Genomic DNA, 25,295 nt, shown 5'->3' on the forward strand with positions numbered 1-25,295 from the left:
AATTGTGTAAAACCTAAATTTAATACATTTTATGATCATAATGTTTAAGTTTGTCATTATACATTTTTTAAACGTATGTATATATATACATACATATATATGTAGATTTTAAACTAGAATGAATTCGCGCGATTGTTACCATGCTGCTGCGCGGCTGTCATTCGTTACCTGTCTATGCTTAATAGAGGTATTAATAAATTTGCACATTTCTTTTTAACGTTGCACAACAAATTTCTGATAAAAAATTCCAAAATTGTTAAATCGTAAGTACGGCAACTTAGTTGCAAAGGGATGAGGTAATGGAGAGATTCACGTTAATTAAATGTAATGAAAAAACCGTAAAGCGACTTCCAGTCGTGTGCGTGGACAACAAAACCGGCCGCACACGCCACCACCATATTGCGTAAGGCCAAAATTGGCCCGTCAAAAATGTTAAGCTGTGGTAGAGTTATCGGACGATTGCCAAAACTTACAAGGCATTCGCATGTTAATAATTTCTATCAACCTCTAAAATACATCGGTAAGCATTTATTTATAAATATTTTTTTGCAGCTAAAGTAAGAATATTTTCTTTAGTTGGACTTTGTGATTCTTTTCGATTAAGTTTTTAATTGATACTTTGTATTGTATTGTAATAATTATAGTAAGTAATAGAATTTTATAATAATTGTACATATATGCCCAGATAATGACAATTATTTGTTAGTATTCCTTTCAATTTTTAGGCGGCATCTGCGATCTGTTGTATACACCATGCGACAGAACCTTAAAACTGATTGTGATTTCTATCAACACCTTTTTTCATTATAGTATTGATAATAAAGATTGACTAATATTTTTGTTCTACAAAGTTTAATTTAGGATTATCTTTTATATTAAATATTTGTTATATTTGAATAATATGATGATAAACTATTTTTTTTGTATGTATGAATATTTTTAAGAAACAATATTAATGATTAATTAGAAACGAAACCTATGTATAAATATCACAATTAATATTAATGGTAATAATACTATTAATTTTTTTCATTGCTTTTTAGGAATTGTCAATGTTAATAATTCATGGTATAGTAATAATGCAAGTGACAAGAAAACATACAAGACCCCTGGCACCACCATAAAACCTGAAGAATGTGTACCTGAAAGTAGGTATTCTAAACCAAAGAGAACTGTCCCTTTATGTGAATCCTATCCTAATGCATCTTGTCCACCATCTTGTTATGAAATTTGTGGAAAAACAGATGATTCGCAGAAGTGTAATGATAAGCCACCACCACCATACTGGAAAATATTGGCCTCTTTAATTATAGCAGGAGTTACAATATATGTGGTAGGATACTAATAATTTTATGTTAATTATATTTCACTTGTTGTATTCAACACAATTTGAAATCAAAGTTTTAATATGCATTACTATAAAAGTATTTTTTTTTTCTTCCTTTAATATTTGTATGTAAATGTATTCCATAGATATCTTCCACAAATTGGTTTACATCAAAGGTATCAGATTCTCAGACGGATGTAAGTAAGAGTAAGTTGAGTTATAGTCTGTCATTATTAAATTTTATATAATGTATAAAAACTTATAATTAAATCTTTCTTCTGTTAAATATTTAGGAAAAAAGGATGAAAAAAGACATAGAAAATCATTGGAAAAAATTAAATCTCCTTCTACTTCTAGTTCAATTCCTAAAAATGTACCTTACCTTCTTATAGGAGGTGGAACTACTGCATTTTCTGCATTTAGATCAATTAAATCTAGAGATCCTAAAGCTAAGGTATATTATAATAAATTTATTCTAACATTGTGTATTACAAAAATAGTGTTATAGTTAAATGATATGATAATAAAAGGAATGCTTTAGGTTTTAGTAATAACAGAAGAATCAGACTTTCCATACATGAGACCACCATTATCTAAAGAACTTTGGTATAATACAGATAGGAAAATAAGTGAACAGTTACTTTTTAAGCAATGGAATGGAACACAAAGAAGGTAGTTATTTAATAACGATTTGTCTATTAAATAAACAACTAATATGTATATATTATATTATAGTTTATTTTATGAGCCACAAGAATTTTATTCAAATGTTAGTAATTTAATTGAGTCTGATAAGGGTGGTGTGGCTGTAGCTACAGGTTGGAAAGTTACAAAAATTGATGTTCAAAATAAAACTGTGGTGCTTGATGATGGTTATGAAATAAAGTATGATAAATGTCTTATTGCAACTGGTAAGTACAATTAATTTGTTTCTAAAATATCTATAGATTTTTAATTTCAATGTATTTTTAGGTGCTTCACCTAAAAATCTTCCAGTTTTTGAATCAATCACAGATGACCTTAAAGATAAAATTATAACGTTTAGAACAAAAGAAGATTTTCTTGACTTAGAAGATAGTGTGCATAATCCTAAATTTAAAAATATAGTAATAATTGGTGGAGGATTTCTTGGGTCAGAACTTGCTTGCTCGCTTGCCCGTAATTGTATGTTATTTTTTCTTTTTATTAACGCAATTTTGTAATTATTAATTAATATAAAGAAATAATTATATTCAGTACCTGAAGATAAGAAAGTGTATCAAATATATAAAGAAAAGTTTATAATGGATCAAATATTGCCACAATATTTAAGTGAATGGGCAACAAAGAAAGCAATGTCAGAAGGTGTTACGTGTATCCCCAGTTCTGAAGTTGAGGATTATTCTTATAAGAATGGACAATTATCTCTTATACTTTCAACAAATCGCATTGTAGGTTTATACTCAAAAAGTAATTTAAACATATCCCAACATTATAAAGAACTATCTTTTCTTCTTTATTTGCATGAAAAGGTTGATGCTGATCAAGTGGTTGTAGCAGTAGGTGTTGAACCAAATACTGATTTTGCAGTAGCTTCACATTTAGAAATAGATCCTGACATAGGTGGCTTTCTTGTAAATGCAGAATTAGAAGCAAGGAGTAATCTTTGGGTTGCTGGAGATGCAGCTTGTTTTTATGATATTCGACTTGGTAGAAGAAGAGTGGAACATCATGATCATGCTGTAATTTCAGGAAGATTAGCAGGAGAAAATATGACTGGTGCAGGTAAATTAAGATTGATATTATTTTGGAAATTAATAGTTTATATTTTGATGTTATTATGGAAGTTGAACAATTTTGTTTTTGTTAGGAAAACCGTATCTGCATCAGTCGATGTTTTGGTCCGACTTAGGATCAGAGGTTGGATATGAAGCAATTGGTATTGTGGATTCATCATTGCCAACTGTAGGAGTCTTTGCTAAAACATCAAAACCTATTACTTCACCAACATCCATCTCTAATTCAAATGAAACAGTTTTGTCTTCACAGGAAAAGGTAATAATTGGAATGCCAATTTTAAAATCATAGTATATTCTTATGATTTCTGTAGTCTACATTTTTTTATAATACAGAAATTGAGTTCAACACAAACACAAAGTTCAATAAAACCAGAATTAGAATCAAAAATGATCAAAAATAGTAATGAACAAGTTATTCCACAAGAAACTAATGAATCATATGATGATGATTCAAAATCAGCATCAGAGGAACCTAAAAAATGTGACGATTTTGAAAAGGGAGTCATTTTTTACTTACGAGATGATATTGTGGTTGGCATAGTTCTTTGGAATATCTTCAGTCGGATGCCAATTGCTAGACAGGTGCGTGTTTGGAACATGTAAATTGTAAGAAATAAGATAATCTTATATACATTTCTGCAGGTTCTTGCTCGGGGCACAAAATATGATGATTTAAATGAAGTAGCAAAACTATTTACCATTCACGATGATTAATTCCGTTGACGGAAAAGTGTGATGAATACGTGACAATATGATGTCACTGTTGTATGTAGTTCTTTGTCCGCATTGAAACATTTTTACAAATAAAAAATCTACAACTAGTATATTATTCCTGAGTTTAAAAGGTACAGCTTGTATAAATATTACGTACTAAGTATTTCCAACAGAAATTTGTAGACAAAGTCATTTTTATGGACACTTAAATACTGTTTATTACACTATTATTAAATGTAAACTTTATTAGGAGATAAATAAAAAACTGTTTTATTAATTATTAGATCACAATTTAATATTTGTTGATATATACACATGCATATGTACAACACAATCATATGTACAGATAAAACATATTTTGTGAAGCAATAAATACATTAATAATTACATGCATGAAGAAATAGACATTTTAAAAAATTATTAATATTTAATTAAAAATCACACATATTTTTACACAATTTTTTTATTATCATTATCATAATGAACATTTATTAACAAGTAAACTTTCTTTTTATATTTTAGTAACAGGTATTTAAGTCTCATTTATTGAATCAAATTTTTTTATAAGCACTTTCGGTAAAATTTTATTTCCATATCTTTTATCTAATGTATCCATAAATCTGAAGTAATTATGACACTGATAATCGTCCATCTATGTAAAAAATATTATAAATATACATAAGTATATATACTAAAAATTAAATATTGTATATACATACCATATTGTCAAACCAAATTTTTTCATTTGTCACATGTTGCATTATTGTATGTTGACAGTGATACAGAAGTGATACACAGTAATATATTATGTAATCAGGTGAATATAGTACACAAATAGCGAGAAAATGCATGATTTGAGACCAAGGAAGTAGACCCCAGAAGCACTGAGATATCATTAAGTTACATATTAAGGACCAATCCATTCCAGAAGTACTCTAAATAGTAATATAAATTGATTAATAAAATTTTCGTAACATTATAAAATGTATTGAGAATAACTATACATGGTAAAGTAATTTGTTTTAAAATATATACCTTAAGTGCAAATTTTATATGTGGGAATTCATTACTAATGATGCTTTCAAGGAGTTGTATCAACGTAAATTGTGTAGCACATTCTTCTTTAAGATTTTTATCTATAACCTTCCCCAAATTTGACCATAAAAATATGATTACTGGGAACTGAATTAATTGTGTAATAAATATTTTACATCTGCAATCAGTAATCATATCTTAAGGTATCATCGAAAGGCACTTCAAAAGGTCGATGATGACAAATAACGTTCTTACGCGCAATGTTATAATGGTGACTAAGTTTTCAACCTGAGACCTGCCCATGATGATATTTGACTAGCTAGAGTTACCTTAAATTTTTTTAATCAAAAAGATACTAGTAATTTTAATATTGTTTTATTGAGATATTTTTGTTACTATTTACAAAAAGGTCTTGATTAAGCACTTTAGATTTTGCTATTAAAGGGTGTATTCGCTGTCATCTGAGGCACTTATTTTTAATACAATATGTAAATAATAAGAAATTATAACAACCAGAAAGTAATTTTTCTCAGAAAATTTTGTTTCATTTCAAGAAATATGATACAATTTAATAAAAAAATTTAACATTAAAAAATAAATTAATACATACTTTTCTATATCTCCTTCACAAATAATAAATACTGTTGATAAAAACCAATCAAAGCCATCAAATTTTTTTGGTCTCTTATATTGTATAAATGCATAACTTGCATTGATAAATTCTTGTAACTTTTCTCTCATTTCAGCTGTATTTTCTATAATATCATTTTGTTCTGCGTAATACAGAACTAAATTAATTCCATGGATTTCTTCTGCAAACCAAAAATCTGTATTTGATGATACATTTTCTTGCCACTGAAAGTTTTCTCCCCACTCTGCAGTGGGAATTGCTTTTTGCATTTGATCTACCAATTGGATCAATACTGTATTCTATTGAACAAAAAATATGTTAAATTTATAAAAGCTTAATAAGAAAATCAAAAAATTATAATAAATTAATATACGTAAAACAAAAATATCTACCTTTAATGGATCAGGTGATTCTTTATACGCTTCTCTGACTTGTTGAACCCAATTGCTGTCTAACAATCCAGGTCTATCTTCCTGAAGCAAATTTTCTAATTCTGTATTATATTCTGTGTCTGAGAAGACTACATTTTCTTTGTTTAATTTTGGAGGTGGTAATTTTGGTAAATCATATTCTTCTGATTTTGAACTCTCTTCTTCGTCTTTACTTTTAATGAAATATGTTCTTGATATAATTTTATATCGTATTAAAGTATAATCATCAATACATTTTACACTTAATTCTTCATTTTCAGTTTCTTGCATATTAAAATTTTGAAGTTTCAACAAAATGTTCTAGAAAACATGTGTTATAAAAAATATGTATAGAAAATTTAAATACTTTTTTAATGTATACTTGATCAATACCTGAAAATCTAATAATTCTATTAAATATACATAAATGTTTAAATTCCAAATTACAGTATTTAATGATAAGAGTCCTAAGTAATGATAATTTGATTCAGGATTTACTGAATCTCTAAACAGTTCAGGTAAATTGAGTGGGTAATTCTGTTCTCCATTACTGTACGATTCTTTTGTACTTGTCATAAATGCAGAAAAACCTAACAACATTTAAAATATATAGTTGACATTAATAAATTAATACTAAAATGATGTGAATTTTCAGCATTATTCTTACATTTAAAATTAAGGGAAAACAGTGTTAGTACATGAAAAAATGTCTGAATATTTTCATGATTCCATGGATCATGAAAATAATACGGATCTTCTAATATGGTACATGTCTGTGAAAGCAAAGTTGATAAAACATGGGGTGCAAGATTAGCAAGTAGATTATATCCCAAATGAAAAAATGCTGCAGATGATACAAAGTTGACTACTTCCATTGATGACCATGACATTCTTAATGATGCAATAGATCCCTCAAGTAATTCTTGGAATGCTGATGATTCCTGAACAAGAGCTTTCAATCCAAACGGTATAGATACCATTTTAAGTAAGAGTGTATTAACTGCACTACAAATAAAATTTTATTGTTAGTATTGTATTTTATTTATGGAGAAATATAATAGTTTACCTGTTTATCTGTTGTGCTTTATTTTCATTTTCAAAATAAGATTTATCTAATTTATTATAAAAATATGATACAGCAGGATAAAATTCCTTTTCTATTTTATGTTGTATAATTTCATAGACATCAAATATATCAAATAATTTTTCTATTACTTTGAATAATTTGAGAAGATATTCAACATTCATTATAGAAAAAGGTTGTTTTAACATGTTTGATGCTATTACTATAATAAACATAGCTGGGCATTTTGACACATTATTTTCAAAATTAACTGTATGTTCTTTACATTCTGAAGTAAGAAATAATGAACCATCTGTTGTATCCAACATCTGTAGAATAATGTTTAATGTATGGGGCCATATTTTTATGTTATTTTCAGAAAGAGAAGGTAAATGACATAATGCAATGTGATAAAACTCAAAATTGTATAAAATTGTTGGCTTATCTAAAATAATTTGTAGAGCATAACAAGAAACATCATATACACCACTTAATGTATCCACAGATAATTTATTTAGAGCTTTCAAAGAAGCAGTTAAGAATTCAGAATCTGAAAATGGACTTTCAAATGTACTTTCAGCCAAAAGTCTCCTGCCTGCCTCATAAGCACAGAGCTGTGATATAAAACATAAGCAATGAAGATAAGTTACTGATTCTATTGTATTTCCATTAATAATAACTTCCATTGGATCATCATAAATAGAAACTGTTACAGAATGAGGAGGATCCTCCAATTCTTTTCGTACATAATACATTATATGTTGTAACAAGCTTGGTGATTTGCCTAATGCAGTTAAAAACATCCTTCTAGTAGCAAGGCTAACAATCCACTTCTTACTCCAGTCAGCACGTGGTTCTAATATGGAAATAATGTTCAATATGTTTAATGTCTTAGATTGCATTGCATTATCAAATTCATGTGTACTTAAAAAGGTCATAAATTGTTCTATTAATTCTTCTGTAGTTTTATCAGGATTTCTTGCACTTTTTAGCTTTTCATTATGGTAACGAATTATCAAATCAATAATACGAAACAGCCTTTCATGTAAAAAAAACTTAAAATTAATACCAGCAATTAGAGTAGGTAATATTTCAAATGTCTTTTGAGAATAATATTGAGCATTAAAGGCATCCAATAAATTTGTATACACATCATGTGATTGTGAACAAGTCAATAATTTTGCATGCACTTGTAAACTTGCTTCAAAAATAGGTCTACTTTCATCTATGAGACTATCTAGTAAAGCCTTTTTAAGTGAATCCCACACTGGACTATTATTTACATTTGATAAATCATTTTTTAATAAAACTTCATAGCCAGCTAATCTAACATGAGCAGGTTTATCATAATTGATTTTATCAATAATAACATTATAATATTCATCATTATTTAGAGGAGAGTTCCAATCTTCACTTGTTTGATCACTAAGACAAGAAAGAGAGGACTGAGGTCGAGATTCAGAAATCAAAGTTGATGCAGATCTTGAAGTAGATTGTTCAACAATTATAGTTTTTATAGAATTTAAGAAAACAGACATTTCTTTTGAATGTATAATTCTTTGAGCTATATTAGTGCAGTTCTCATCTTCCTCTAATGATTTTTGTATACTAGTTTCAAACTGTTTCTTTAAACACTTTTTTATCCACTTATGAATATTCGGAGAAATATTATTTTCCATTCTTGAAAAATAATTAAAATATATTTACAAAATCATAGTCTTTGTAATTAAAAGTAGTGGCTAAACGTAAGTAAAGCATGTACACTAAAGTTCTAATGTTTTGGCTCAGTTTCTATGACTACCGGTTAGGGTAGATACAAATGTTTTTGAACAGTATACTTTATATAATGTAACAAAGTTTCAATTCTTTCAATTTTATAAGGCATGATTCGTATTCACAACAACTTATTTATAACGAAATTGTTACAAGTATTATAATAATTAAGAATAAAGTAACATAATAATTCTTTACAATATTTATAACTAGGTAAGAATTTATAGATATATAAGTAACATAATAAAATCAATATTTTTATATATATACAAATGTAGACTTTTACATATTTGAAATAATTAAATGTTACTTTTAACGCGCAGCTACTATAACATTTGGAGACTTTGATCGCAAAGCATGAATTCCTCCTTGTAAAGTACATACTCCCATAATTTCACACTTTACAAGAAAATCTGCAAACTAGAGAAACTATTTAAATTTCAATGCTGAAATTTAAAATATCAAACAATTTCAAATGATATTTACCAATGCATTATTTTGATCATTTGGCCCAATAATTACAACAATACTGTTTTTACTTTCTGCAAGTGGTTTGGCATGTGGTCCAAGAGTTTCAATTTGAGTTTGAGAAAGTTGTACACTTGTAAATGGAATGTTGATACTCCCTACTACAGCACCTCTTTCAAACCTATAAAACGAAAATGGTTACAACTCAGCGATTAATAAATAACAAATTAAAAATTAATATTAATATTTAAAAGTGATTGCAAACTGAAATATTTTTCCTCCTACAGATAAGATACTCACTGATTATTATTACGTACATCAACGACTATTAATCTCTCAAAATTAGTGTCTAACAAATTTAAGAAGTCATCAACACTAATTTTCGGCATTTTTTCAGTTTCTGGTTCTGATTCTGGCCAATTTACGTCCTACAATGCAGTACTTCATATTTTAACTTTTTAAAATAATAAGAAAAATGTATAAATATATTTTAATACCTTTGGTTGATTAAATTGATGTTTTCTATATGTAATACTAGCTGGTGTATTTTGGTACATTGTCATAGAATCTTTAACACATAATTCTATATCTATTTCAGGAAGATCAGAAAATAAAAGAATACATTCATTAAATCCCGAAGTTAAAAGTGAGTCACGCAACTGTTTTAATATTGCTAAACCGACTAAAAGTGGAAATGAAGAATCTCCTAACAAAAGTTTGTCCCATAAATGAAGTATTTTGTGAAGTGGAAATACATCTAAAACAAAAAGTTTAAAGAAATATATATCAGTAAATAGATATAGTACTGCAATATTGAATAATTTTCAATATAATACTAACATAATTGACATGTAACTTACGTGAAAACATTGTTAAAAACCATGGTATAGCAAACAATTCCGGTACAAAGTTAATTGATCTAAGATGATTAGCCAACTGAGGGTCATAAAATGCTATGATTTGTGAAAATTTTCCTAAATATTCTTGTATAATGGCAGAGTTGTCTTTCAAAAAGAATTTATGAAGATATTTTGGTATAAATGCAGATAGACATTCAAATGCCCTAGCTGAAATGAAAATATTATATATTAAATTTAGAAATAACATATTCAACTTTAGAAATACAACCTATTACCTTCATTATCAAAATTAAGATAAAGAAATGGAGCTGTTAGTGAATCTAATCCTTGCCAATAAACATAATGAGGATTATTCCGGACCCATGCTTTCAGTAATCTCTGTAATCTCTCATGGCCAGCACCAGATGATAATAATTCACTGTATTGATGACATCTTGGAATATCTACCTCTATCTACGAAATTATTAATAATCCAATGTATGAAAGTAAACAATATTATACAACCTATTGATTAATTACCTGTCGATCTGTATGAGTAGGTGTTTCTTTATCAATCATGTCATAGCGTTTCTGAATATCACCAGTAATACCAAGTAAAGCTGCCCAAACAGCTCCTCTAACAGGTGGAGGTATATCTTTGTGTGCTTCTTCTATAATTGCTTTTCGGGTAATTGGATAAACCTAAATTACATTATACTTATAAATAAATAGATACAAAAACTTTAGTGTAACTTAGATTTACTTTATTATAAATATAAACTTTAATTCAAATATTTCTTTAGCAAATACATATTACAAAATCATAGTTAAAATCTGTAGTTATTCAAAAATTTGATGAATTTGAAATACAATTACCTGTAGTAATCTATCGTATAAAACAATCCTATAAAATTGATATTCTGTATCCCTCTCTCTTATAATTAAAGGTAACTGAGAGGCAGCATCGGTTAAATCTTCTTGCGATTGAACACGCATTCTATACAAAAATTGGTAAACAATAAAATTTAAAGGAAAAATAGATTATATACTTAATACCATTATACTTACTGATTTGTTAACCATGGATAATTTGCTATATATGGAATATGAGATAATCGTTGACGCAGTGTATCAAGTGGAACTTTTACTACACGCAAGTCAAGTAAACCAGCACTGTCTTTACGACCAAACATTTGACCTAAAAGTATAACTAGACTAAAAAAAAAATTAATAGAACTTTCCTCAATTTCAAGCAATATAAACTTTCATAATATTTTCATAATTACTTTGGAATAGACAAAATAGGTGGTCTTGATCTGATCAGTCCTTGTTTCTTCAATTCCACAGTAATGTCTCCACCTGCCAGCTGCCATAAATAGTACAATTCATCCATTTTTCTAACAATAACATTCTTATAAAGATTTTCTTCTTTTTCCTTTTCATTTTTTAATAAAAACTCTTCAAATATGGGCAGTTTTAACAATTCCTCTGGTATTTTACGCTTAGAAGGGTGAATTTGAAGACAAGAATCTACAAATTCTTTTACTTTATCAGGCAATTCCTAATATAATAATTCATTATTAATATTTTAAGAACTAATCAAAAGTTGTTATATTGTAATATGGAGAATTAAAACCTTGTAAATGTTGTAGCAATTAGTTTCTCTTGCAAGACGTTCAAATACATAAGTTTCACAATGTATTAAACTAAGAACTTTCCGTAAACATTGAGATAACTTCACACCTGGCCATATTGATCTTCCTAATAATAATTCAGCAATAACCATACCCAAAGACCAAGAGTCTACTTTTGGACTGCTAATACCAGGACTTAAAAATACTTCTGGTGCTGTGTACTTTGGATAACTGTAAATAAATATATATAACAAATATTGTATCATACATCAACATAAACTTCTTTAATTTGTCTCTTTCTTGTATTTACAAAGTATCAACTCATTTAAATTAATAAATATTTTATTTATATATACCCAATAGGGAAAGATACATTCTTTCCATTGTCTGTCATATAGTATAAACCAAAATTATATAATTGTACATTTCCACTTTTATTAATGAGTATATTTTCAGGATTTAAATGCCTGTGCACTAAGTCTAATGTATTCATATGTTGCAAGCCTAATAAACATTGAAATGTTATTTTCATAATATCATCTATGCCTAAGTTTTCCTTATTGCTTAATGGATCTCCATTGTACTCTGTAACCACTACTATCCTTTCTATAAAAAAATTAGTTTACATTACTTGGTATTAATCTATATTATATGATTGGGTAAAAAATGTATTATATCCTAAAATTTATAAATGCAATTTTTACCATGTTTGCTTCTAATTATATCAAGATAAGTTGATAAATTTGGATGAAGTATAGTTTTGAGGAACTGAGACTTTCCATATATAGTTATTGAATTTGGGGTAAGAGGTAAACCATTACTACCGCAAACTTCAACAGGATGACTTTGCGCAAAAAATGTTATTCCACCAAAACATCGCTCTTCATTTTCTAAAAGTGCTGGACACATTTCTAACTCTACAATGAAAATCATTATTGTATCAAATAATTTTAATGCAATAACAAATACTTTGTATATGAATAGTTTAATAAACTTCATACTAAATTCGTATTAGGTAAAATATATAAATATTTAAATAAAAATTAATAATTCCTTCTCGAATTATGTTATACACCACAGAAAATCAATGTATATTGTACGTACTTAATTTATTAATACGTTTTTATGCAACTCCAAAACATAGATCGGTGAGAATTTATATTATTAATTTCGAAACAATTATTATAAAATCACTAATTATAAAAGAAATACTTTCGAAGATTTCTTAGGTTTAATTTTCCTCATGATTGAATTATTTAATGTGACCATTTGTAAAATAATTCAAATGGTAGATGTGTCTATCGGTTTTGTTTATCACGATGCATGACAAGAACACCCACTTTGTCGAAACCTGACATTTCTTAGTTATGTCATGAAACGACGTCGTTTGTGTAGACAATACGCTTCTAATCATACTATCTATAACTACATATACATTTATGCGTACAACGCGATAAAATTTCTATGAAGTGATAGGTTCTCTGATTTATAATAATTTAAAGAAAGTTTTATTAATGGAAATAAAACTTATGACTACGATAATTTACATGTTTATACAAAAACTGTAAATTGTAATTATATTATATCAACAAACATAATTAAATAAATAAAAGCTGTAAAATAAATAAAAGGGCATAAACTATTCTATACTATATTGAAAGCATAGTGATATAAAAATAAAAATAATTGTGTTGTATAATTACGAAAATAAAGTGAAAAAAATTAATGGGTTATATCTCAAGAACACTATTTAAACCATATTTAAATCATATTTTTAGTGCGCCACTTGTGGCAGTTTGATGAACTGTAATACAGAATCTTAAAACAGCTATGCGTGTTCCTGTCTATAAAAATAAATTCCTTGCACATCGTAATTGGCATAGTTCTGCTTGGTCGTGTTAAAGTATTTCTTTCCGGTTTTAGTCGGGCGGTAGGTTGGTTCTTCTCGTTCGGTGCTGGTGTTCCATCTATAGTTAAAATGACGTGAGTATTTAATCTATCCATATTTCAATAATCCTACGTTTCAGTTTTTTCTTACTATTAAAATTCTTTCTTTTAATATATCATTCAAAGGTAGTTATTAATATTTTTTTTAAAATAAGACTGACTTCAAGTATTATAGTAGTTTAATCTTCGTACCTCATGGTACTTTCCTCATTCTCTCACAATTTTGTAACCATCTGTCGACGAAATATTTTTGTGAAATAGTTTGTAAAATTGTAGTATGTTTAACATAAATAATTATCTAGTGTGATTCTCTAACAATTTTATCTTTTATTTATCTTATATTTTTTATTTTTTATTATTACCGTTGTTTGTAGTTTAATAAAATTGCTCATTGTATACTATCAAACACACTCTACTGTGATATAGACATTTAAATATTGAACAAATAAAAACTATTTTTTCCATTTATAAAATAGTTCAATAAATTAATGAATTACACAAAAATTAACTTATACACGTGAAAAAACGCTTCGTTTATAATATCTATTATTTCTATAAGTATGCCGTTTACGCAGTAAGCTTCGAATTGTCGGTAATAAAAAGATTCATTTTTAAATATAATTTCAAATATTTAATCGTGTAGTGAAAATACGATTATGTATTAGGTATCGGTTGTAGCTAATTAAATTTGAAGTCCAAAGTGATTGATAATAAGATTTACAATATTTTTATCTCTAACATATTTCAAATATTCTAATTGTGGTTTTACTTATGATAAATATTTTGACTAATAGGTCTAAAGTATCGCGTGATACTCTCTATGAATGTGCAAATTCCGTCATTCAACACTCACAAGATAAAAAAAGGGCATTCTTAGAAACTGTGGAACTCCAAATTGGTTTGAAGAATTATGATCCACAAAAGGACAAACGTTTCTCAGGCACCGTCAAGTATGTTTTTACCTGACATTGAGGATTCTTTTCAGCACTTAATATTTATTAGAAGAGGTTTTTTTTTTAAACCAAACCTGAAAAGATTGCCTCATCTAAAGTCAGGAAGCTAGGTTTTACCTTAGCGGACCCTTACCCAGGGTCTTAAATAAATTGGGGAGGTTTTTTACCGTAATTTTTATTACAGGATCATGACTCATGATCCTGCTGGTAAGTTAATATATAATGTGGTAAGAATTTGATTGAATCAATTTTTGAAGCCAATGTTCTATGATGAAAAATTACATTGCATGTATTATCTGAATGATTTATGTGGATCATTATCCATGTTTTTGAGAACATTGACAATTGTATTCACACTTATTTAATAATTGATTAATAAATATTATAGTATTTCAAGTTTTATTTTTAAAAAGATTTTCATAAATCAATGTTAAGTTGTGCAAGTGAAATAAATATATAGTATTGTAAAAGATATTAATTTTATAATTAACCATATAAATTATCTTTATTAAAGACTAAAGAACATACCAAGACCAAAGATGCAAGTATGTGTTTTGGGTGATCAACAACATTGTGATGAAGCTAAAGCTAATAATATTCCATATATGGATGCTGAAGCATTGAAAAAATTGAACAAGAATAAAAAGCTTGTAAAGAAACTAGGTAATTAGAAATTTGTAATTTTATAAATTTGCTATTTGCCTTCCAAAAAGCACCATCGTTATTAAAAAATCCTGGTAGCTATGGTCGTCGAACGGAAGAAGATTAAATTCTTCACTTGGTGAGGGCGTTGTGTTTTATTGCTTCGTACCTCAATCCGTGTTGAGACATATTTTTAATTTTATACTTTAATATAACTCAAAATTAAACATATGCTTTTTTGTGTAGCCAAGAAATATGATGCTTTCTTGGCCAGTGAATCCTTAATCAAGCAGATTCCACGTATTCTTGGTCCGGGTCTTAACAAGGCTGGTAAATTTCCTGGTCTTTTATCACATCAGGAATCTATGGTTGGAAAGATCGACGAGGTGAAAGCTACAATAAAATTTCAAATGAAAAAGGTATATTTTATAATTGCAAAAATTGTTAGCAAGTTGTAAATTCTATAAACCCTTTCAATGTTATTGATTTCCGACCTTATTTTTCTAATAATTTCGTGAAATAAATAAGGCTATTATCCTACAATGTAAAGTCGATATGTATAACATAAAAATTCCTGAATTGGCAACAGCCTTGACTATTATTCTAATAAATGCACCGTGCACCTAAGTTTTGTGCAGCAAAACATTTAAATATTTTGTTACATAGTATATTAGCAACAATATCAGGCTACCAAAGTTAAAAGTAAAAGTAATTTGTTTCCAGGTATTATGTCTGTCAGTAGCTGTAGGACATGTGGAAATGACTCCAGATGAACTGGTACAAAATGTACACCTATCAATTAACTTCTTGGTTTCATTGTTGAAAAAACATTGGCAGAACGTGCGTTCGCTTCACATTAAATCTTCCATGGGACCTCCTCAAAGGCTGTATTAAATCAATTAATATAAATACTTTTGAATGTATATTAAACGAATAAAAAAAAAGAATGGAAAATTGTTGAATCATGTTATGCTTTTATCATACCGAATTTCTCACATCTTCGTTTATAAAAATTAACATGCAACATTACATAAATATTGTAGTCTTTAAATTTAACTACACCGTGTCTAAAAAATTTTTAAAATCAGTCGTAAAAGATATTGTCTTGAAAGTAGAGATCACATATTTTGGTCACGTGTGAACGTTTTATTCTTTTATAACGTGCGTTATTGATTGAGTACACACAACTTTCTTTATGATAATATGATTGAATATGAACATATTATCGTAATTTGATTAATAATTAATACACAAAAAATGTAACAATTATAAAATTGATAATTATAACAATATTTGTTTAATATTCTTCACTACTATGTGCCTTGCAATTAACAAAAAATTTTATTAATTTTACAAATATAGTCAAAATAATAACTACATTTTGGATATATTTTTATTCAATATTCTACCAAAATAAAATATATATAAGAAAATATTTATATAAATAATTTACAAACAATTAACCAAACTCACTCCATCAAATCCTGAAATACATGTCGAAAGATACGTTTTACAATTCTTCTAATCACTCATTTATGCGTGTAGATGTATTCATGTGGAGGGTAAAGGATTGAGCCATCATATACGTGCTATTTTTGAAAACTTTAAGGGGGCTACCTCGAACATTTCCCTTTTAAGAAGCATATAGTTTCCAATTTCGTTTCATAAGAAGTAGTGAATGTAATTGCAAGCTTGAAGACATATCCTTGTCTTATTCCATCCTACGATCTATCATAACGTAATTTTGCTATCATAGAATCAACTGCGACAAAGTAATTATAGTTCTAGCAATCGTGAATGCGATTCATAAAGAAAACTAATAGAAACACTTTGATGAGAGGGCATAAATCTTTGAACACGTCACAACTTCGTGAGTTAATTACTTAACTGTCGTTGAACGAATAAGTGCAGAGGATATGAACCGTGGAAAAGATCAATGCTTTGCTATGTATTTTATAATTTATATTTAAATAAGCAACATTATGTCTATCGTATTCACAAATTGAAGATACTTAATATTCTATACCATATTTCCATTGTCACTTATCAATAATTAAGTAAAAGTATTATGTGTACACAACACAAGTATTTTTAATATAATGTTGCAATTCTGCGAATGCAATATCAAGTATAAAATAAAAATTACGAAAAGAAGTTAATATATTCGAAGTGAATATCATAGTCACATTTGATTAATAAAGTAGTGCAAAGTGCACTTTTGAGAGTGTTTAGAATAGATTCCAGATTCTTATCAGCGATATTAATGATTAGAGGGGCAATTGCCAAAAAGCTGTCAGTAAGTGGTCAGACAATGATTATCGAGAGAACAGCTGACGTAATACATTTTTAAAATAGTCTTTCGTATCTTTGCTACTTTATTCTGTGAGTTGAGTAGCAAGTACCGAACCGTTTATTTCATCATCGGGAAATAAAGAAATTTTTGTTAAAACGAATAAAAGAGTGAATTTGTGCGCGAAATGGACTTCTATTCATAATAACATAGAACATGCTTTCATGATGTATCGGTGAACAATAATGCTACTTGAAAAATTGTACTTCGGCGGACTTGGATGGTACAGGATAATAAAGTTGTTTTTTGTCACGATGATTCGTAACAAAGTATTGTTGAAATTATGATTGACATGGTAATAGCACATCGATCAAGCTTGCGAAATGTTCCAGACGAAAAGCGGCTAATTTTGTAGCCTTTAGAATTTAGAATATTTATATTAAAATATCGTAAACGACTTAAAGTAATGCAAAATTTTCGTTCAACATTTTGGTCAACATGATATTAAATACACACGGTAAATATATAAATATTCATAATTAATATTTTAATTGTTAATATTCTTATTGAACAAAATGGGTAAATTAAAGTTAAAGAAATCAATTGAAATTAAAGAGAGAATAGATATTCTTATTCAACTGCTACAGTGTACAGTTGTGTATATTTGCATCAATTTAGTTTTACAATAATAATTATATATTACAAATATACTGGTTGAACCGCGCACGGACATTATTTGATGTTGGTTGATTTTTTACATATAGCATATTATGCAAAAGCTCTTCATTATATATATATATATGGTGTAGTGAATAATCCATTATATAACACACACACACGTATGTATGTATATATATATATATTTCTTTAAAATAATAATTAATGACGGATTAAAAACAATATTTGTTACTACATTTCAATATATAAATATAATTACAGTTACAATAAAAAAAATTATGCATTATAGAGTTAACGTCTACGATGCATTAATTCATTGAGGATTTTAGTTCTGAATCAATAATTCGAGAAGTGTATGATAATTCCATTCGTAAGTCAGTTCCAGAAAAAATATAAGTTTATCGCAGAAAATCAATATCTGCTCCCGTTTTAGTTACGATATGATTTCTTTAAACAATCACATCAAACACCAACGGTCCGATGTGCGTAAATGTATCGCCCGATTATCATAAACAACTCGACGTTTTATGTAGTTAATATTTTTTCATCGATCATAATAAAACCGATTTGTTCTAGACATATCATTTCTTCGTTTCGATTTTCAGTCTTCTGGGGAACATGATTCTGAGAAAACGATTACGATTGCTAATTTCCGCGCTACAAACTTTCTACGTGTTTGCCGGGAATAGTTCATTTGATATAGAACAACATAAAATAACAAGTGAATCAGAAGGAATTTCGTTCTGGAACCACGTAGAATATACGACGACTCTTGAGACAAGCGATGTATATTTACAACAACCCGTTGAGATAGAAGAGTTTCCAGATGAAATAACAGAAATCGTTCCAAGCGAGTTTCTGTTCAATAATGATACGAAGAGCGATGATGTTAATATATCTTCTCTTAATACGTCGATCGATGATTTCATTAAAAAATTTAAACATACATTTAGTCCGCTCTACGAATTGAATGACAATGAAATAATTTCAATAGATGATATAAAAAATGAATCATCAACTTATAACGCAACGGGTACAGTAAAGAAAAGTCCTTTACCTGAATTATAATATTTAATCAAGTTTAAGTTTCTTTTAAATTTATTTGTATATTCTTATAATTAATTTCTAATCAACTTTTACCCTTATAGAAGTAATTATTTGTATTTAAAAATTTCCGTAGAATTTTGTCTTCATTCACAAATCGAAAGAATGTATGAAATTTATAGGTTTTTTGCCTTTGCAAATGGTAAACAATCTTCTTTTTGCCATTTTTATTAATATAAAGTGTAGAGAATAAACTCTGAAAATATTAAAATTTTTCGAAAACTATTCCATCGATTATCTAGAAATTTTGAATTTAACCATTTTTTCTTTTTGGTACAAAGAAGTCAATTTTTTATTTAGAAAACTTGCACGCCAAAAAGTGCTTTTTAAAGCTTTACTGCATTAAAAAATAATAACAAATAATTATATACATTTCTCTGTAATTTTTTGTTTTCATAATCTTTTAAAGTATGAGGAATATATATGATGTTTCAAACTGATTAGCTGTATAGTTTTCTAAAAAAATTGCCTGAGAAACCCTATTTTATCAAGTTTCAAAGATGAAAGCCCTCTTAAAAATAAACAATTGTAACATATCTGATAATAAGCAACCTATATGCATGTTCTTCATACTCTATTTACATTAATGGAGCAGGTGAAGATAATAATAAAGATGATTATTGTACTAGTAAAAACGGCACTAACTTATAAAAAATTTGTTGTACACATAATTATCATGTAAAATATTTCTAAATACTTATTTATATTTTTTGTAGTGCCAAAGCCACCAATATTAAATTCTAAAGAACTTCTTGTTTCATCCAATAACATATTGCTTTCATGGAAAATAGAAAAATGCAATAGTAATTGTATTTTGAAAGTTATGTGCAATTATACAACAACCAGTGGTCATGGTTATGAAATTCTAAATGGAACAACAGAAATTTTGATAAATTTCCCTGTTCAAGATGACTTTCTTATTATAAATTCAATAATTGAAAATATCAGTCCATATACAACATATACATGTTGGGCGTATATAATTAGTGAAATAAAATTGAGTAAATTGAGTGAATCGATAAATGTAACAACATTGGAAGACAGTAAGTAAAATTATAGTGTACTATAAAATTGTAGCATGTTGAGTTTTATGGTTGCATGGTTTCAATTGAAATGCATAAATTTGTATGTTGTATATATTAATTATCTATTTTAATAGAAATAAGAAACCAAATAATAAATTAAAAAAATCATAATAGAAACTTTAAATAATAATATATGTATATTTAATATTATATATTGTCTAATAATATTGTAGTACCGTCTCCACCTATATTTAATATTATAAATATAACACATTCACAATTTGTACTTGGATGGAAAACACCAAAGTATTTAGCAGGAAATCTAAATGAGTTTGAACTTACACTTGAATGGGAAGTAGGTTTCCTAGTGCCAAATTGGTGTACTCCAAAATCACCAAAAGAAAATATTATAATACAAAATTTGAATGGTTCTACATTCACTTTTGAATATTTAGATGCAAGAGCGTATACAAATTATAAAGCAAAAATTAGAGCAAAGACAACTGCAGGTTGGGGAAATTATAGTGAATATTTAGTATTTCAAACACCAGCTGGAGGTAAATTTTCAATAAGGAGCACTCTGAATAATTAAATAAAATGATACTTTACTATACCATTGATAATTTTAGTTTCAGAAATGGTAACCAATTTTTCATATTTTATTACAAATAATGGAAATAATACAAATATTTTGGATACTATTTTGACATGGGGCCTTCCATGTTCTTCAAATGGAGTAATAGAATATTTTAAGGTGTTTATACATGGAACTAGAACTAATCATGCACCACATTCTTTTTCAATTAATAAACATGTTCCAAGTGAAATTACAAAAAATGATATGGCCGCAATCAATTTAAAACATTTAAAAGCAGAGTACAATTATACTTTCGAAGTATCTGTAAAAATCAAGGAAGTTGAAGTCTTTGGGCAATCTGCAAGTTACAGTAACATTTTATATCCTGCTGATAGTATGTACCTACTTTTAAATTATATGAAATAATAGATTTACATAAAATCTTTTAAACTGATATCTTATTACATTATTTTATTTATTATTAAATACCTCTGTAGTTCCACCTCAGCCAGATGAAGACTATATAAAATCTATAACTATAGATCCATCTAAAGCACGAAAATCTACAACATCAGCTACTTTATTGCTTCCTTTATTTCCTGATACGAATGGTGATATTATTTATTATTCTATTATAGTATCAAGAACTGAATATAATACTGCATCATATACCAGATTTAATTTACATAATCATACATGGCCAAACATTTCTTCTTGGGAAGAAGCTATGTTACAAGATTTTACAGTACCCTACCAAGCAACTAGACTATGTTGGAATCCTTATCGTAGGTGATATACTTTTAGAATAAGTAGATAAATTTACTGATAAAATACCTAAGATATTATTAACTTACATTTTCTTATAGCTAGTTATGTTGCTGACTATGGTGACATGAAAGCAGTGAAGTATACACTTGGTGAAGATACAAATTGTAAGGAAATTTCGTCTAATACCTATAAACGAGTTTATTGCAATGGACCTCTTAAATCAAACACGTGGTATCATGTTAGAATGCGAGCATTTACACGTGGTGGTTATGCTGACTCTACAATATTTTTAGTAAAAACCAGTTAGTATATTGTACTTTATTACACTATTATTATTTTTAAAGAATAATATTATCACTATTCTTAAAATAGCTCTCTATATCATTGATAACATTTTATTTTATTAATTAAATATTTTGTTTCATTTTAGATGCTGAAATAAACATTGGACTTGTTAGTGGAATCGTTTTTGGTATTTTATTTTTGGGGATTTTAACAACAATGATGTTATTGATTCGCAAATGTTCACTCCAAGTGTAAGTATAACTTACTTTGTATTCGTGTTCAAATCCTATTTATACAGTTAAAAGTTATAAAATGAAATACTTAGCACACTTGATATCTGTAAATTTTTAGACAATGTACTATTAAAATCTTACATTTATTTTAATAATTTTAATTTATTATATTAATACATATAATATACTTGTTAAGGATATTTTTATATGCTACAAAGCACTGTATTTATTAAATCATGTATATTTTGGTTTGTATAAAGCTACAGATTTAACTGAAAGTAAAATATTATTACACATGTATGTATAAAAAACCAAGAAAGAAACCAGATATACATTTATGAGAAATAATCAATATTTCTCTTGTGACTCAGAAGAACACTATAGTTAGAAGTAACAAGGTCACTGAATGCAGATGTCTGCCATACATGTTAAAATACACATTACATTATGTCTAATAGGCATCAAACTGTTGCTTAATCGTGCAATAATTATTGAGAAATTATACAGAAATACTTTTTAAATTATATTTTTCAATGTGTGTAAATAAGTTAAATATTAAATACACAGAAGTTTTGGTATATAGTTCACTATAGTCAAAAAATAGCAATATAATTATGACATTAAGTCTTTGGAAGGATGGATCATTATTTATTTTCTTTACAAAGTGTGTGAATTACAAATAATTATTACCATTGAATTTTTATAATTAAACTATGCTTACATTTACCAGTGTTAAGTATCATACTCCTTTTCTTAAGCAAAATCAATAAATATTTATGGTAGTATTGTTTTTATCTTTTTTTCTACATTAAATTACATTAAAAATTAAAATGTGTATATATAATTACAAATATTAAAAAATTTAAGAATTTATATTCTTTAGGATACTTCAATGGTTTTTACACTCTGACATGTCTGGTTCACCAGTTCCTACACCTTTTTCAAAAAAGAAATTTATAACTCATTGTCAGCAACTTACTGACAATCCTGGAAAGTTAAGCAATGAATTTCTATTACTTCAAACTCTCAGTGTGGATTTACAAATGCCAACAAATAGTGCCTGTCTTCAAGCTAATAAGAAGAAAAACAGATATTCTGATATTTTACCATGTATAAATTTATATTTAAATAAATAAAAGTATCACTGCAATGTATAATTTTATTAAATCTATATTAATATTTGATATAAATCTATTATATATTTTCAGATGATTTTTCAAGAGTTAAATTAGAAGTAATTGACAATGATCCTAACACTGACTATATCAATGCATCCTTTATAAGAGTAAGTAAAGAAATATACTGAATTACTATAATTAATGTACCAAACTTACATTACTTTCATACAAATTATTTTTAGGGTTACACTGGAGAAAATGAATATATAGCTGGTCAAGGTCCAAAAGAAGAAACCACATTTGATTTTTGGAGAATGATAGAGCAATATGATATCAATATCATAGTTATGTTGACTCAATTAGTCGAAAAGGGCAAAGTAAATTTTTTTTTATTTGAACAGAATTAAATATTTACTAATATGCAAATAATATAAAATTACTTTACAGGAGAAATGTTATCAATATTTTCCAACAATTAAAGAAACTTTTAAATATGAAAATATGGATATAAGATGTACAAGTGAATTAGATTATAGATCTTATATGCAAAGAACATTAGTGTTGCAAAAGGTGAAAAGTTTAATAGATTTTACGAAAAGTATTGCTATTTATAAATGGAATTTTCTTAAATATAAGTACAATGTTACAGGAAAATAAAAAAAGAAATATAATACATTTACATTTTAAAGGCTGGCCAGATCATAATGTTCCTGAAGATTTTGATCCAATGATTCATTTTTGTCAGATTATACGTCGCAATATTTTAGCTAATAAAGGATATATTCTTATTCATTGCAGGTAATAATATCATATAATGTTGAAGTTATTTTATTTTTATAAAACCATAAAGTATTTTTATAGTGCAGGAATTGGTAGAACTGGTACTTTCATAGCAATAGATATACTTTTACAACATCTTCGAGATAATAGAAAATTAGATGTCTTTGGAACAGTATATAGACTACGGCATCATAGAATAAATATGGTACAAAAAGAAGTAAGAAAATAAAAAAATATTGTATACCTATAGTAACATAAATTATATTCTGTTAAATCTATCTTTTAATTTCTAGAGTCAATATGCTTATATATACAATTGTATAAAACAAGTACTGAAGAATCCTTATTGTTTAAAAACTTGTAAGTTTATTATGTAAAATTTAATACATTTTTTTTAAACACATTAAAATCATAATTTTTTTACAGATAAACCACCACCTATGAATCCATTGAGTGAGAGGACTTCTAAAAAATCAAAATTAATACTAAATTAGAATACAACTCTAGTCAACAACTTTGAAATATGTCTGTAAAAAATTATTATAAATGGTTTTTAAATATTTGTTTCTATTTTGCATACTATTAATGATGTAAAAAAGGTATAATAGGAATAATGAAAAATTTATTTTATGTTACAAAGTGAATATGTTAATCAATATAATGAATATAAGGTATACTATATAGTTAATTTGTAATATTATTACAAATATTTTAACTATAATTTTACTTTGCTCATTTTGTTGTCCTCTCAATCTTTTAATCTTTCATACACATTTAAAATTGTTAGCTTTCCTAAAACATCATTTGCAAATTCATAACATACAGTAGTATGTATATTAAATTTTTAGTAATATTTAAAATAAATTTCATTGTTACAATATAAAAACATAATTTATCTGTATCTATAGACTCCTTAAGATCATTTTATAATATATTTTCTTTATGAGACAATAGTAATTTAGGATTTTATTAAAGATGGGAAGTATCAAAAATATTAATTTTACTAACACACGAGTAATAACAAATAACAGCGTATCTAGAGTAACCAAAGTTCTTGAGGTACTTTGAAATCGTAGTATACCATACCGTATCTAAAGTACACAAGACTTCTCTATGACCTTTCATTTTAATCCTTATTTAATCTATAATTAAAAATCTAGTTTTAGAAGTTTAATTCTTTGGAATACTTGATATAAATAATATAAAATTTAATGATCATACTT

The 25,295-nt window shown here is 27.1% G+C and overlaps 5 protein-coding genes across 11 annotated transcripts; 3 read left to right on the forward strand and 2 right to left on the reverse strand.

Annotated features, from left to right (window-relative positions):
• Positions 1-155: 155 nt before the first annotated feature.
• Positions 156-5,476, forward strand: Aif (Apoptosis inducing factor). Of its 3 annotated transcripts, none has more exons than XR_012993927.1 (13): positions 156-520; positions 1,044-1,333; positions 1,474-1,534; positions 1,621-1,781; positions 1,869-1,999; positions 2,063-2,238; positions 2,300-2,491; positions 2,564-2,757; positions 2,839-3,091; positions 3,177-3,361; positions 3,439-3,687; positions 3,748-3,950; positions 4,597-5,476. XR_012993927.1 is itself a non-coding variant. In XM_076325379.1 (13 exons), exons 1-13 carry the CDS (start codon positions 430-432, stop codon positions 3,817-3,819), a joined length of 1,959 nt encoding a protein of 652 aa, XP_076181494.1. In that variant the 5' UTR covers positions 156-429; the 3' UTR covers positions 3,820-4,099. The 3 variants fall into 3 exon arrangements, 2 of the variants coding, with proteins under 2 accessions (XP_076181494.1, XP_076181493.1); XM_076325379.1 differs by lacking the exon at positions 4,597-5,476 and having other exon boundaries at positions 1,044-1,148; positions 1,245-1,333; positions 3,748-4,099; XM_076325378.1 differs by lacking the exon at positions 4,597-5,476 and having other exon boundaries at positions 3,748-4,099.
• LOC143153809 (protein broad-minded) lies at positions 4,286-8,691 on the reverse strand. Its single transcript, XM_076325380.1, has 8 exons — positions 6,962-8,691; positions 6,563-6,900; positions 6,289-6,485; positions 5,878-6,216; positions 5,465-5,784; positions 4,855-5,032; positions 4,539-4,754; positions 4,286-4,471 (listed from the first exon to the last, which is right to left on the reverse strand). The coding sequence occupies exons 1-8, from the start codon at positions 8,635-8,637 to the stop codon at positions 4,352-4,354; spliced, it is 3,384 nt and encodes a 1,127-aa protein (XP_076181495.1). The 5' UTR covers positions 8,638-8,691; the 3' UTR covers positions 4,286-4,351.
• Positions 8,692-8,845: 154 nt separating this feature from the next.
• On the reverse strand, positions 8,846-13,043 carry LOC143153807 (TBC domain-containing protein kinase-like protein). Of its 2 annotated transcripts, XM_076325375.1 has the most exons (14): positions 12,777-13,042; positions 12,377-12,589; positions 12,029-12,278; positions 11,675-11,903; positions 11,325-11,599; positions 11,107-11,253; positions 10,915-11,035; positions 10,579-10,740; positions 10,335-10,512; positions 10,060-10,266; positions 9,697-9,956; positions 9,500-9,627; positions 9,218-9,380; positions 8,846-9,151 (listed from the first exon to the last, which is right to left on the reverse strand). In XM_076325375.1, exons 2-14 carry the CDS (start codon positions 12,579-12,581, stop codon positions 9,044-9,046), a joined length of 2,433 nt encoding a protein of 810 aa, XP_076181490.1. In that variant the 5' UTR covers positions 12,582-12,589; positions 12,777-13,042; the 3' UTR covers positions 8,846-9,043. The 2 variants fall into 2 exon arrangements, with proteins under 2 accessions (XP_076181490.1, XP_076181491.1); XM_076325376.1 differs by lacking the exon at positions 8,846-9,151 and having other exon boundaries at positions 9,240-9,380; positions 9,517-9,627; positions 12,777-13,043.
• A 482-nt stretch (positions 13,044-13,525) lies between these two features.
• On the forward strand, positions 13,526-16,176 carry Rpl10ab (ribosomal protein L10Ab). The gene is made up of 5 exons (XM_076324982.1): positions 13,526-13,655; positions 14,414-14,569; positions 15,087-15,235; positions 15,461-15,633; positions 15,938-16,176. The coding sequence occupies exons 1-5, from the start codon at positions 13,651-13,653 to the stop codon at positions 16,106-16,108; spliced, it is 654 nt and encodes a 217-aa protein (XP_076181097.1). The 5' UTR covers positions 13,526-13,650; the 3' UTR covers positions 16,109-16,176.
• Positions 16,177-17,424: 1,248 nt separating this feature from the next.
• On the forward strand, positions 17,425-24,746 carry LOC143153683 (tyrosine-protein phosphatase 10D-like). 4 transcript variants are annotated; one of them, XM_076325127.1, is made up of 16 exons: positions 17,432-18,021; positions 18,788-19,215; positions 20,003-20,329; positions 20,545-20,868; positions 20,941-21,282; positions 21,386-21,673; positions 21,755-21,958; positions 22,087-22,192; positions 23,058-23,284; positions 23,383-23,459; positions 23,535-23,669; positions 23,740-23,862; positions 23,942-24,090; positions 24,154-24,289; positions 24,366-24,432; positions 24,499-24,746. In XM_076325127.1, exons 2-16 carry the CDS (start codon positions 18,801-18,803, stop codon positions 24,564-24,566), a joined length of 2,988 nt encoding a protein of 995 aa, XP_076181242.1. In that variant the 5' UTR covers positions 17,432-18,021; positions 18,788-18,800; the 3' UTR covers positions 24,567-24,746. The 4 variants fall into 4 exon arrangements, 1 of the variants encoding a protein (XP_076181242.1); XR_012993888.1 differs by lacking the exon at positions 24,499-24,746 and having other exon boundaries at positions 17,428-18,021; positions 24,143-24,289; XR_012993890.1 differs by lacking the exons at positions 24,366-24,432; positions 24,499-24,746 and having other exon boundaries at positions 17,425-18,021; positions 23,982-24,090; positions 24,143-24,281.
• The last annotated feature ends 549 nt before the right edge of the window (positions 24,747-25,295 follow it).

This window comes from Ptiloglossa arizonensis, chromosome 13 (assembly GCF_051014685.1).
Source record: "Ptiloglossa arizonensis isolate GNS036 chromosome 13, iyPtiAriz1_principal, whole genome shotgun sequence".
Lineage (NCBI taxonomy): Eukaryota > Metazoa > Arthropoda > Insecta > Hymenoptera > Colletidae > Ptiloglossa > Ptiloglossa arizonensis.